This window comes from Martes martes (assembly GCF_963455335.1).
Source record: "Martes martes genome assembly, chromosome: 7".
Taxonomy (NCBI): domain Eukaryota; kingdom Metazoa; phylum Chordata; class Mammalia; order Carnivora; family Mustelidae; genus Martes; species Martes martes.
The window spans coordinates 3,878,497-3,892,677 of record NC_137894.1 but is presented as its reverse complement, the minus strand read 5'-3'; the positions used below and the strand labels follow the sequence as shown (position 1 = coordinate 3,892,677).

The 14,181-nt window shown below is 51.4% G+C and overlaps 1 protein-coding gene across 1 annotated transcript in view; it reads right to left on the bottom strand.

Moving 5' to 3' along the window:
• Positions 1 to 13,678: 13,678 nt before the first annotated feature.
• Positions 13,679 to 14,181, bottom strand: part of HOMER2 (homer scaffold protein 2) — a gene marked incomplete at both ends in the record, with an annotated part of 76,540 nt that continues 76,037 nt past the window's right edge. The window contains 1 exon segment of the mRNA XM_080808471.1: positions 13,679 to 13,867. Coding sequence (XP_080664597.1) covers positions 13,679 to 13,867 — 189 coding nt within the window.

Here is a 14,181-nt window from a genome sequence, read left to right as displayed (position 1 = left end):
TCGCCGTGGCCACCCTGGGTTTCCACAGAATGAGCTACATCGACCTTCTTTGGTTTCCAAAGAAAAGTTATTCACCAAAACCGCCTCCTACTTCCAGAGTCTTCTTAACTAACTCCATCTAAGAGGCAGGCCTGAGGGGCCCCGCTGGGAGGGACCGGGGCCTTCTTCCGCAGCTGCAGCCTGGACCCCCCGTGTGTGGCCACTGTCAGGTCGCCCACAGCTCTGTCCCGCGTCCTGCCTTCCCCGACCTCGAGAGGTGCCAACCGGACGCCGGCTCCTGTGCGTGCATGTGGGCGCTCTGCCCTCGGAGCCCAGGCTCTGCTGCCCCCGCCCTGGCCCCACCTAGGTCCCCGGGAGCGCCACATGGGGGGGACGCTTGCCGCCAGCCACCTGCAGGCCCTCAGTCCCAAACCCCAGGCACGCTGAGGGCCTGTGCCTCAGGCCCCATGGCCCAGCACACGCGGGCCAAGCTTAGCACGTTTTTCTGGGAAGAATCTGGTGTTTTAAAAAAACAGCAAAGTCAGAGATTTGCTGGGCTTCCCTATGCTTACTTTGCGGTGTGGTATTGTTTTTAATTATTGTCATTTCCGTATCTTGAGACATCCTCGAGCGTGGCTAGGTCTCAGAATTTGCTTTGTAAGGGTTGCCAAAGTCAAGTGGCCTCTGGGGACAGGATCCTTTTCCAAAGAGAGTTCTCGCTGCTAAAGCTCCTCACCCGACTGTGCTCCGTGCAGCAGAACTTACCCCTCTCTGCAGCCGCCTCTCCCTCATTGTCCCCTTTGCCCCGGCTTCCAGCCAAGCCTTGAATTCAGCCCAGACTCTGGACTCAGGGAATTCAGAGCCGAGGAGAGGGACAAGGGTTCCCTCCCATTGCCAGACTTCCAGCCTCCCAACATGCTCTTCTGAGGGCCCCAGTCCCTCTCCCACCCGCCTTCCCAGCTCCCCAGCTCCTGCGCAGCCCACCAGGGACAGAGTCCTCGACCCTCGGAGACCTCGCAGAAGTCCCCTGGGCGGTCCCGCCCCTCCCGCTGTGTGTCCTCAGGACCAAGCTGCCCCCGTCAAAACCTAAGTGCTGGGATGTCCCCTGCCCCCACGCCCTGGCCAACCCACACCCATCCTTCCGGGTCCGGCCCGTGGCCTCCTGCCCCGACCCCTCCCCTCCGACCATGGCGCCCACTGCCTCTCCACCTGCAGCCCTAGCCACAAGCGCAGCCCACTGAGGCCACAGCTCCCACCTGGACCAGCCCTCTGGCCAAAGCTGGTCCAGGACGGCCGTCCGCAGGGGCAGCATTCTCGGGGGTACCCTGCCGTGGAGAAGGAGGAGCTGAGCCCATCGGACTTACCTGCTCCCGTGTTCTTTCGCCCCCTCTCAGAACCCGAGCAGGGGATCGACACGGGGCAGCAGGTGCCGGGATCACGCGGTTTCCCACGCACACCACCCGCCAGGTGAGCCCGTGTAGGCGAATGAATTTACACAGCAGAGCTTTGTGATGCTGAGGTCCGTAAGCTCACAGGAGGGGCGTATGGTTTTCTGCTGCTGCCGTAGCAACCCCCAGGGACCCGGACACTGCACACAGACCATCAGCTACGGTTCTGAAGATGCAAAGTCGGCCGGACCTCAAGGTGTCAGTGGGGTCGTGTGCCTTTCCGGGGGCTCGCGAGGAGAGGCTGCTTCCCTGCCTCTTCCCGTTCCTGGAGGCCACCTGCGTTCCCCGGCGGTGGCGTTCCCCGGCGGTGGCCTCTGTTCCGCTCTGAAGCCACTCACTCTTGGACTGTCCTGCCATCAGCCAGGAAGGTGCTCTGCGTTGAAGAACCCATGTGATTAGACACCCCCCCCCACCGATAATCCAGGATCGTCTCCCCACCTGGAGTTCTGTAACCTGAGTCACAGCTGCGAGGTTCCTGCTGCCAAGAAAGGTCACAGAGTCCCAGGTTCCAGGGACTGGGCTGTGGTAGCCCCGAAGCCTCTGGTCTGCAGACCACCCCCCGAAGACCACCGGCACACACGGGCCACAAACTCAGGGCTGCGGCGAGGGAAGCGTGAGGCAGGCGAAGAGTCACAGTGGGCTCCCTCCCAGGGCGGGGGCCCGGAAGCCCGAGGTCTCACAGGTCTGAGCCCCTTCCGAGTGGCCTGGGGTTCCCCGGTTCTGGAGAAGCCGGCTGTGCTCCGGTCCCCGTTCCGGGCCCCACAGACACCCCCCCCCAATCAGCTGGGTTCCATTAGCACCAGAACATACCCTCTCACCTCACCCCTGCAGGTACATACCTGGGGAAACTTGGGGACTCTCACCTCTGCGTTCCCAGGCTGGCAGAGCTTCTGGAAGGGTTCCAGGCAAGCGGAGGAGAAGCAGGAGGCCGGCCAGGAGGGGAGGCCGGCCAGGTGAGGAGCACGTCCCCTTGCGGGGGTGGGACGTGGGCTAAAACCTGATGTCTCAGCCTTGGGAAAAGGCCTCTGAGCAGCTTCACGTAAGAGGAACTAGAGGGTGGAGGAGCTCCGGGATGACGGAGGCCGGGAGCAGGCGGGGTGGTCCGTCTGCAGAGCGGGGCAGGGGTGAAGAGACGAGACAGCCCGAGGGAGGACCCCAACATCACGATCGCTGCGCAGGCGGCAAAGATGGGCCAGTGCAGAGGGGAGGGCGGCGGCACTGGAGGACGGGAGCTGAACCGGGGTTGGGGGGCGGCTGCTGATGAAATTACCACAGAGGTCCTGAAGTGGCCGGGGGGAGAGTGTCGGGGAAGGTGACCCCGGGCCGGATGCCTGGAGACCCCAACACCCCAAAGCAGGAGGAGGAGTGGAGGAAGGAGGGATAGAAGCGAGACGGCCCTGGGAAGGAAAACTGAAGCGTCTCGGGAGGGTTGTTTCAAAAGCCAGGGCAACCTGGCCAAATGCCCCGAGAGGTAGAAGGCAGGGCCCCGTGTGGTGTGAGGAGACCCCTGAGGGAGGTGGCTCTCGCAGCAGGCGGGGCCACAGGCTAACCCAAAAGGTAGCTGAGGGCCTGTGGACGGGAGCCGTCGGCAAAGAGCCTGTGTCCGCGGCCACAGAAACACTTCCACTCGGCAGTGAGCTCCTACGCCAACGCATCTGGCCTACACAGCAGTTCCTTCAGGTTAAATCACCCCCCACCTGAAACCTTTGCTGTCCAACGGGACGGCCGCTGAGAGATCACCAGGGCATGGCAACATCTGAGAAATTCTCGTCCTCCCAAGCACACAAGCAGGACCCAGAGGGAGCGGAGTGGGAGACAGAGTGGGGCGGGGACAGAGGACACCTGGGCAGGCACTAGATCCCTCCTCCCCAAACCTCGAAAGATATGGAAGCGCCCCCAGGACCTCTGAAGACTCACACTGAAGAAAAGGGGGTCCCAGAACTGACCCAGATCAAATTGCATGGGCCTGGTAGAAGGGGGACTCAAACCAGAAACGAACTTGAATGAGGGGGGAAGAGAGATCTCATTTCTTCCGCTCCTGAGCCGTGGGTTGAGAGTCACACCACCTCCACGGGTTTGGGAAGAGTTGGTTCTCTGCCTGATGCAGACTTTGTCACGTGAATATCTGTTCAAACAGCTCTGGAAAAATCTTTTCTGGTAGAATGAGTCTTTGAGATTAACTTTCCCTGCACAGCCAGGAACACAAACATACAATACACTCGGCTGCCTTCCGCTCAGATCGCTAGATCTGCAGAAGAAACATGTCTGTGGGGTTGGGAAGAGCTCTGGTATTGGCCCCATCAAGGCAAAAGGTCACCACCTGAAGGGCAGGTGTCCCTTAAGCATACGCAAGCACGGGGCTGTCCCAAGCAGGAACTGGAAATGTTGGCGTACTCAAAACCTCTCCCTCTCTACCAAAAGCGTATGGACCTCACCCTCCACTGCCGTCCTTGCTTTGGCTCAGGAAGCGACCCCAGAGAACATCAACCTACCCTTGGGGAGATCAAGAGCTTCCAAAATACCTTCTTCTTTTTTTTTTTTTTTAAAGATTTTATTTATTTATTCGACAGACAGAGATCACAAGCAGGCAGAGAGGCAGGCAGAGAGAGAGGAAGGGAAGCAGGCTCCCTGCTGAGCAGAGAGCCCGATGCGGGGCTCGATCCCAGGACCCTGAGATCATGACCTGAGTGGAAGACAGAGGCTTTAACCCACTGAGCCACCCAGGCACCCCATACCTTCTTAAGATACAAAGGATTTTTGAAATCCTGAAACATTTTTGTTGACTTAAAAACAGACATAAACATTTTACTGAACTATGTATTTCTACATAAACAACTCTGTTACAATAAAATCAAGTGAAATTCACAAAGGTATACAAGTCTTCAAAGGGACATATTTTGGCCTTAAATATAACAAGATAATTTGCCAAATAACATCATACTGAAACACATTAAGCAAAAACCATTAGAAACAGAAGAGAAATAGAAATTCCACAGTAGTGGGAGATGCACACTCTTTCCTTAGTCTTTAATGGATCAAGTAAGTAAAAATTAACTGTCCATAATATTAAAATTAATAAGGTCAAATTAATACAGAGAGACTGAATTATGTTCCCTTCAGAGAATATATCTTCTTTTCCAGTTTCCTGGGAATATTTACTAAAATTGACAAGTTGTTAGGTCCCAAGAAGATAGCAGTAGACTCTAATGCAGAAACTGTACAGGCCATACCCTCTTTGACAGCAAAGCAGTTAAACTCGAAATGTGTAACAAATGTTAAAAACAACAACAGCAAATATCAAAATACCTGGAAATTTGAAAGCATAATTTCAGATAGCTCTCCAGTGAAAAACGAAGTTAAATCTGAGATTACAAATTGTTTATAACTTAGAACACCCTACTTAAAAATTTGAGGGATATGGATGAAGAAGTATTCAGAAGAGAAATCACAGCCTTACAATTGCTAGGAATCACATCCATCATTAAATTAGACAAAGTTAAAATGGCATTCAACTAGAGAAAGTGAAAAAAAATTAAGGAAATAACAAAAACTAACCAAAAAAATCATAAAACGGTAAGAGTAAATTAGGATTTAAGTGCCTTGAAAAGACTGATAAAATAAACTAATTCTGGAAAAACCACTCAGAATAAAGGGAAAGCACAGACACACAACGTTATGGATGAGAAAGAATAATACTCCACACGGGAAAATCTGAAAATCTTAATGGAATCTTTATTAACAAACTTAAATGGCCCAAAACTCACAGAATAGGAAGAAAGTCTGCAGAGACCAATGAGTCTGGAAAACATTTTAAAAAGGTGTCAAAGAATTATTTCCTAAAAAGGCACTAGACTTGGACAGTTTTACACAGATTATAAAAACATGAAGGAGCAAAAAATTCTCAGTATTATTTAAACTGTTTCCAGGGCATAGAAAAAAAGAGAGCAAGAGCTCCCCAAGTTCTTGTTTTGTTTTGTTTTTAAAGAAATTAACATAAACCCAACACCAGAACCTGACAAAGCAGGACAAAAAAAAAATCAACTATCCATCTTAATAACAAAAAATCTGAAGATATGAGCAAGCCAAATTCAGAATATTCTTCATACTTTAAAGCTCTTTTTATTATACAAGTAAGACATGAGACTTGTAGAAAAATCAGAAAATACAGACAAGAACACAAAATAAAAATCTACCATAAACTAACCCACCATAAATAACCACTGTTAACATTGGGTGGAGATCTATATTAAAAGAACACTATACTATGTCTATACCAGGTTTTTCTAGAAATGCAAAGAGAGCTTAGACATTAACAAGTCTATGAAAAAGATTTGTCTTAGGTCATGATAAAAACCATTTGATCATCTTGACAGATGTGAAAAAAAGGAATTTAAGAAAATTCTAACATCCATTACTCAAAGCTTTCAGCAAACTAGAAAGACATCATTTTAATATAGAAATTCAAATGCTAAGAATATCTCACACTAAGACTCAAATTTATACTTCTAGAGAAACACTAGAAGTATTCTTGCTAAGTAAAAAATTTATGAAGAACGTACAAGACCAGCAGAATTATATACATGTCACTTAACGTTCTTCCAAAAATGATCAGTGTGATAAGGAAGGGAAATAAGATAATTAAAAATACGGAGGTAAAATTATCATCACCACATAACCATTATCTACCTGAGAGAGGCAAAAGAATAACAACAAAACCATTAGAAGAAAAGAAAACTCAGTAACTGGCTGGTTACAAGATGAACCACCAACTGCCACATTAAATAAACCAGAATACGCACTCAGTGCTCTCTATGCAGAGCTAAGAATGAGGTAGATTGACATGTATTGACCCAGGAAGATACCCGAGTTCTATTGTCAAGTAAAAAATGCAAGTAGTGGAAGAGTTGTAGTGTAGCATATGCTCAGAAGGATAAGAGAGAAAAACATTTTTAGAAAAAAAATTGGGGGACTATGCACCAACTGTTAACTATCTTAGGGCAGAGGGATTTTCGTTATGGGGCAATTTGAGTCTCTATGTCTTCCCCTAATGTGTACATTTATACAGCTCTTCTCTTATGCTTTAAATAAAAGTCAGTGAGTCTAGTTTTCATTTAAAAAAAAGTAGTGCTTTATATAAACAGTAAGCAGTTGGAAAATACAATGAACATGAGAGCTCGTTTACAATAGGAGCACAGCTTCAAAAATTACCCATGCTAGAAAAAATATACCGAGGTTACATAATACTTTATAAAGTTACTGAAATCAAAGTTGAAATATTATAAAGATGTCACTTCTTTCTGAAGAATTATAGGAGTAAGCTATAAATTTTTACACGATCCAATGCCCAATTCTTCTAAACATTACAAAATGATCCCAAATTTCTTTTAGAAATAGTCATATACAAAAAGTACTAAAATTTTTTTGAAAAAGTTTAATTCGTGGAGACATTTAGTCTAAACATGTGATGGCAAACAGTGGGGTTCCAGTGCCAGATGTGTCACACAGAAAGCTCGGAAGGACACTTAATGATATAGAAGGATTGGGTATACAGTAAAAAATAGAATTTCCTGTCTGAAGAGAAAGGACACATTTCCCAATTTGGAAAAAAAAATTCCTGATGGATCATAGATTTAACTTTTTTTTTTTCATTTTATTTTTATTATTTATTTATTGGCCTATTTTTTTTTTAATTCCAGTATAGTGCATACACTAATATTAGTTTTGGGCATGCGATATAGTGATCAAACAAGCCTATCTCTCACTCACTGCTTATCATGATGCGTGTGCTCTGAATCTCCTTTCCTTTGTTCACCCATCCCCCCACCCACCATAGATTTAACTGCTTAAAAACAATGAGAGTGTAAGAATAAAATCCTGGTGACTATTTATACAGTCTTGGAATTAGGATCCGAAAGATCTTCATAAGCCTGACAGCAAAGGTAGCAGGCATGAAGGAAAAGATAGGTTTGAATAAAAAGAAAGAAATGCTTAAATGTCTAAACATTTTAAAAAGCCATACGTACTTTCTTTTTTTTTTTAAGAGATATTTACGGGGAAAGGAAGAACTTCTTAGAAATCACTAAGATAGCTACACATCTTATAAGAAAAGGGGCCAAAGGAGATGAATAAGTGAAGTACAAAAGAATACTTTCCAATCGATAGTTTGCTAGTGAGGGTCACACTTGAATCAAACAATGCATACCGAAACTAGCGCCCCCGCCCCACGGCAACACCAGTGTTAAAGGGGGAGCAGGACATTCTCACACATTGCTGGTGGGAGTATAATTTGGAATCATCTTTCAGGAAGGCAGTTAGAGGCAATATATATTAAAAGTCCTAAGAACATGTGTAGCCTTTTCTATCAGTCCAGATAGGACATGTTACGCTGCAGTGACAAATTAGCCCTGAAACCCCAGTGGCGTGATGCCCGAGGCTTACCGTTTACCCCATGCTCCATGTCCGTGCAGGCGCGTGGGTGGGTGGTGTGAGGGGAGAAGGAGGTTCTTCTGCAGTCCCTCAAGGACCCCGGCTGACAGAGGCCCCAGGGCCGGGACATCACCCCGTGTGTAGGCAAGGGTGCACAACCTGGAGAACGGGTCATGGGCATCTCACAGTCTCGGCCTGGGAGCTTCCCAGGTCTCTTCTGCTCAGGTCTCATTGACCAGAAGGTCACAGGACCCTGCATGACTTCAGATGAGGGGGCTGGAGTGGAGTCTCCCGTGTGTCCAGCAAGGACAGGAGGAGACACGGAGCAGCGTGGGTGCTGCTCCCCACACTTTAGAACTACTGAGTCCGATTTTAGAAATGATCCTCAGTAAATCTGACAAGTTTACAAAGATGTTAGACCAATGGATTTCATTACATCCTTGACCACAAAAAATCGGGAACCACCCAAGTATCCGTGGGAAAACCCATATAGACATTAAAAATGATGAAATTTACCTCTTGAGTGACATATAGTCATGATATAATGTCACAATTGAAAAAAGTTACCAAACAGTTATGTATAACATAATTGTATTTCATGAAAAAGTAATGAAATGAATACAGGCACATAAAAAAAAGTCTGAAAAGAGATATACTAAAATGTTAACAGTGGTTATAATCAGATGGTCTAATATCAGGTGATTTTTTTCTTTTCACTCGTCTGTAGTTTCTTTTGAAAAATGTATATATTATTTAGGTACCAAAAATGCATTTAAGAAGGGAAAAAAAACCACGCCCTCATACTTCTGGGAGAGTCCACATGACCACCTCATACTAATCATTAAATTCTTATATTTGATATAAGATATGCCTAATGGGCTGTTATATCACAAAACATTGCTACAATTTATTTCAAGTCAGGACTTTACATTGAAAGCAGTACAACAGGGTAAAAATAGTAACATGTTCCCCACAGCTGCCCGTCATCAGACCTGTCAATCATCTGCCAAAATGTCCCATAGTCTGGCCTTCTGCCAGGTGTGCCAGGGGTCTGTGTGGCCTGGGGGACCGCTTTTCACAAGGCTCTGCATCATCAAAGAGAGTAGGGCTCTGTACAATTCGACCCGAAACGACCCACAAACTCTTCTCAGAAAGAGATTCCAGAACATTCAGCATCACTACCAAGATTATCAAAGACCATTCTTAGGTATATATATATTTTTATTTAAAACAGTTCCTTATAGTTTCTCCCACTTTTTCCAACCAAACACACACACAGACACGCATACACACACACTCCTAAGTTCACTAGAACATTCCATCCAGCTGCCAAATTATTACCGAAGTCACCTTCTTGCCTGGCTGGTTTTTAAAGAGGAAAACCCCATACCCTTGAGACAGGTGTATGGAAAAGACATGTAAGGAACATACATTTCTGCACAGGATTCCCTCTCTGTGATGCCAACGCCACCGCCCCCCCGAATATACGATGTTCCTTTTGAAGAAATCATGTACTCAGAATTAGGCTCCTTTTAAACCATGCACATCATTTAAAAATACATACAATGATTTGCAAGCTTCTAGTTTAAATTGCCAGCGCTTCAAAAATCCAATGACATTTCAAGGAAATAAAAGAGTCGTGACTTTTAGAAGGACCAATGGCACAAACAACCCACTTTCAGGGACGAGCAAAGAGCATGGCGGTCTCCATCTCAAAGGGCAGACTCTTTTGAACGCCTATTCTAAAATCCCATCACAGCTGCCCCCTTTTAAGGTACACCCCAGTACGGTCCCTGGCCTGCCCGGTGGCTGGCTCTTATCCAACACTGCCTCGATTTCTAGACAAAAGCAGTCCCTTCGCATGGGCAGATGGAAGCGTTTCCAGGAAGCGCCTGAGCCCTGCTCTGTACTACCCCAGACTCGATGCTTCACGCCAAATACGGTATCTACCCACCGGGCACCCCCAATCCTCAAGGCAGAGTTCACGGGCTGCCTGAGTCTGCAGCAGTCCACAGGGAGCCTGCGGACTGGAGACCACTGCCCACCTGGACAGTCCTCCTGGGGGTCAAGCCAGATGCCGCTCACCCTGCTGTAACCATAGGGCTGGCCTACTCCTTCCCCAGAGCGGGCTCCGCTCCGGGCAGGGGTGGGCAGTGGCCGGACAACCTCCCAGCCGGAACCCGGCTTACCGCTCTGCCCTCTCGGGGCTCCCCACCTGTTCTGGACAGTCCTCTCTACCACCACCAAAGCAAGCCAAAAACGAAGAACTTGCAATGTTTGTGTTCTGCAGACCTGGCCTCTCAGAGCACGGACATCATTACAACCAACACGCTCTCGGAAAGATCCCTGCAGAGCCAGAGACATTCAAACATGGAACTTACGGTCTGTAATGACTATAAATATAATTCTAGTTTGCTCGTTCGTAAATCATCACTTGCTGTGGACATATATTAAAATAACTTAACTGCAATGTGCCCTCATCAGGGTCCCAGAGAACTTTTTTCTTGGCACGCAAAAGTCACAGAAGGAGAGCAGTGGCACGGCGCCCAGAAAGGCCCTGGACCGAGGTCCAGAAGAGCTGGATGCGGAGCCTGTGAGGCTGCTGGGTGATGGGCATGTCACCGTCTGTCTCTGTTCCCCAGCTGCAAGATGGGGAATGGCACTGCCCAAAGCTCTCACCCACCTGAGGTCTAACATGACAGCATGCAGGACAGCATGGGACAGATGGGCCACCCAAGCTCCAGGTGTCTGTGGATGCTGGCTCACTCTACCTTCAAGGCGTGACCACACTGTCCCAACCTGTCATTTGGGGGTTACATTCCCTGGACACTAGTAAGGCTCCCCCACCCCCCGTCCCATCCTTCTCGATTTTGAAGTTGGGTCTTTACTTAGAAGGAAAGTTATTATTATTCTTAAAGATTTATTTATTCGAGAGAGAGAGAGAGAGAGCACATGAGCAGGGGGAAGGGCAGAGGCAGAGGGAGAAGCAGACCCCCTGCTGAGTGGGGAGCCCCACACGGGGCTCGATCCCAGGACCCTGAGATCATGACCTGAGCCGAAACCAAGTCGGCCGCCTAACTGACTGAGCCACCCGGGCGCCCCAGGAGGAAAATTATTTTTAAGGCCCATGATGATGAAGGGGTTCCCCGGTTCACCTTGCCTCCTTCAGGCCCCAGGCTTCACAGATGCAGGAAAAAAGCTAATCCCTGCTCAGGCGACCAGCCCCGGACACGTCAACCTCAGGAGATGTGACCTGGCAAGGGAGCGGGGTCCTGGCTCGACATGGCCGAGCAGCATGGCCTGGCCGGCGGGTGCACGAATGCGAGGCGGGTGTGAGGCCCGTGCTCGGCCTCGGTAAGGACGACCGAAGGACATCTGTATTGCTAGATGTCCCCATAAGTGAGGGCATGGAACTGACTCGGGCAGAAGGTGGGATACACGCAGCACCCATGGGACCCACCCTTGGGGTGCCAGGGCCTGTCTCTCCACAGACCCTCTGTGTTGCCCCCAGGGCCATCTTTTCTTAAATAAAGTCAGCGAAGAAGCACTAAGGTCTTTAGGGAAAAGCAGAAGGGAGTGAACGGCCAGCGCTCTCCTATAGCTGGGGTGCCTTCCCCGATGAACCTGACATCCCCCCTAGGGGAGCCCCTCCTGCTCTTGGCTCCTGGGCTGCAACACAAGAGGCCACAGTGCAGATCCTACCACCTGGAAGGCGCTGGCCACACTGCCCAGGAACCGGAGAACAGGCACCACGGGTCCTGACCACGGAGGGTCACAGCAGCCAACCGTCACGGTGCTGCCCCCGCAGAGCCTCCCACTGCCACCGCTGTAGGATGCACACAGAGCTCTGGCGACTCTCTCTTCCCCTGACTGTGCCCCCACCCCCACCCCCAGCAGGCTCCAGTCAGCCAAGACGGCTCCTTCCAGAGCTGTACGTCACAGAGCAGACGGGGTGGCGGGCACTGAAGCCCCGAGCTGAGGTTTGGGGATCCCAGCGTGCACTGCTCCTGGGCAACTAGCTCCAGGCCCCGCCTGCTGATAGGTGGGCTGACCTGTCCTGAGAAGAAGCCCCTGGAGCCAGTGCTGGGCCACGGGGCCGAATCACGGCCAGCCTAGCTCTCTGCGCTCCTGACCAGCAGGGAGCCGCTTGCTACTCCCCTGGGAGCCATCTGGGGCTCCGTGGAAAACGCAGGCCAGCAGCAGCGTATGTCAGGTCACCGAGAGGTATCACCAGAGCACAAAATCCGGAGACCACCAGAGACCACAATTTCCATTTTGTCTGCCATGAGCCCAGTGTGTCCAAGCGGAGCTGCTCCCCAGCCTGCAGGTGCCCCCCCATCCCCACTCCGAGGTGCCCGGGTGCTCCAGCCAGCTGGCCTTCCCTCCTTCAGCCGGACAGGAGCTCTCTGCTCAGAGACATGGTCTCAACAGCAGGGTTCATCCCAGGGCCTGGCTCACATCTGCGTGTGCCAACCCGCCTCCTCAGGCTGTTTCGTTGTTCACCCAGATCCACTAGGGGGAAATTCTAGAAACTCTTTCTAGAAGGAGATGTTCTTTTGGTGGTTCCCAAAGCAGGCAAGGGGGGTAAGGAGGCACCAAAGGCTCCATCACACAGAAAGGCATTTAGAAATGCCTGTGGCCAGGGATTCAAACCATCTTGCCACATGCAGGGAGCCCAGATGCCCCCAGCCCCGCTGAGAAACTCAGTAAGAGAGGAGGGCTTTATGGCTCTGGTCCCTTCTTTAGCAGGAACAGAGACAGGGCAGGGGCAGAGGCTCCTGTCGCGAAGGCCAGGCTTAGCCAGGTTGAGCAGACTCTCTCTCGAGGACTCCTGTGATTTATTTCTTAGCTGTCCAGTCCCAACATGGGGTCCCAGTCTACTTCCCCACCCTAGAGAAACAGGGTGGTCCCAGTTCAAAGGCACCGGGGGCAGAGCAGCATGGATGGGCTAGTGAGCGGCCTTGAACCAGCCCCTGCTGCCTCCTCTGCCACCCACCCTGCCGAGGGCACCTGGAGGCAATCCAGAAGCTTGACTGCACCCAAACTCCTGTCCAGCGCAGCAAGAGGATGGATGGTCCAACAGGGTCCCATGGACTCCGCTGGCGGGTTGATTAAAACACTAAGTGCTGTTTAAATGTTTAGTTGAACAAATATTTATTAAGCACCTACTCTATGCCAGGCACCCTCACCGCGTGTGGCTCCCACCGCACAGCGATCTGCTCCGAAAGTAAAACCCGGGAAAGGAACGCGGTGGCAACCTACACACCTGAGGTGGGACGGAGGGGGCGGAACGGAGGCAGGCGGTCCCCGCGCCCCCCCACACCTGTTCTTTCTCGACCAGCGCCTACTAAGTGGCTGCTGGAAAGCATCTGGGTTCTGACCCAGAGGACAGCTGCTCCCCCGTGCCCCCCGCCCCCGCACGGGCGCCCCGCCGACGCTCAAACACTCCGCGCTCCTCCGAAGGAGGTGTAAAGGGTGTGCGTATTTGGATTCGAAAACACCTTGCTCAGTCGGTGCGGTTGCAACAGCCCTTGAGAAAGATACAACCGTCCCCGCCCCGACCGCGTGACCGCGGACGGGGGACCGGCGCGGGGTTCCTGAGTCAGCGGCGTCCCGGCGTCCGCAGCCTGGCCGGGCGCACCGGCAGAGCGATGGCACCCCCCACCAGCGGCGCGCAAACGCGACCCCGCCCCCGCCGACACCCGCCCCGCCGGACAGAGGCGCCGCCCCCGGGGGGACGCCCCGCCCCCAGCCCCGCCCCCAGCCCGCGGACCCCCGGCCCCGCGCGGGAGGACGCCCCGCCCGCCCCGCCCCCGGCCCCGCCCCTAGTTGTCGGCCCCCAGCTTGGAGAGGCCGCGGCGGAAGTCGTGCAGGTCGTCGATCTTGCCGTCCAGCACCTCCAGGAAGCTCTTGAGCTCGACCTTGAGGTGGCGCTGGCGGTACTTACTCTCCTCGATGTCCGTCTTGAGGGACCGCACCTTGTCCTCTAGGTTCTGATTGTCTCTCTCTGCCGCCTGGAGCGAGACGAACGCGGGAAGGGCCTGGAGCGGAGCCAAGGGGCCCGTCCGCCGAGACCCCGCCACAGCCCAGCTGTCCCCTCTCCCGGGCCTGGGACTGGGGACATCAGCGCAGAATGTGGGGCGTCCCGGTGCGCCCCGCTCTCCCGCCTGTTCCCCGGCCGGGGTGCTGACAGGCAGAGCGCAGACCCACTCCGGCCTGGTAAAGGACGGCCCTACACGAGCAGAGCTCGGGGCCTGCCTGGAGGAGCCGGCTGCAAGTGGGCCCTTTCACAAGGTCCGGCAGACGAAATCTGCAGGCCTCCTCCCAG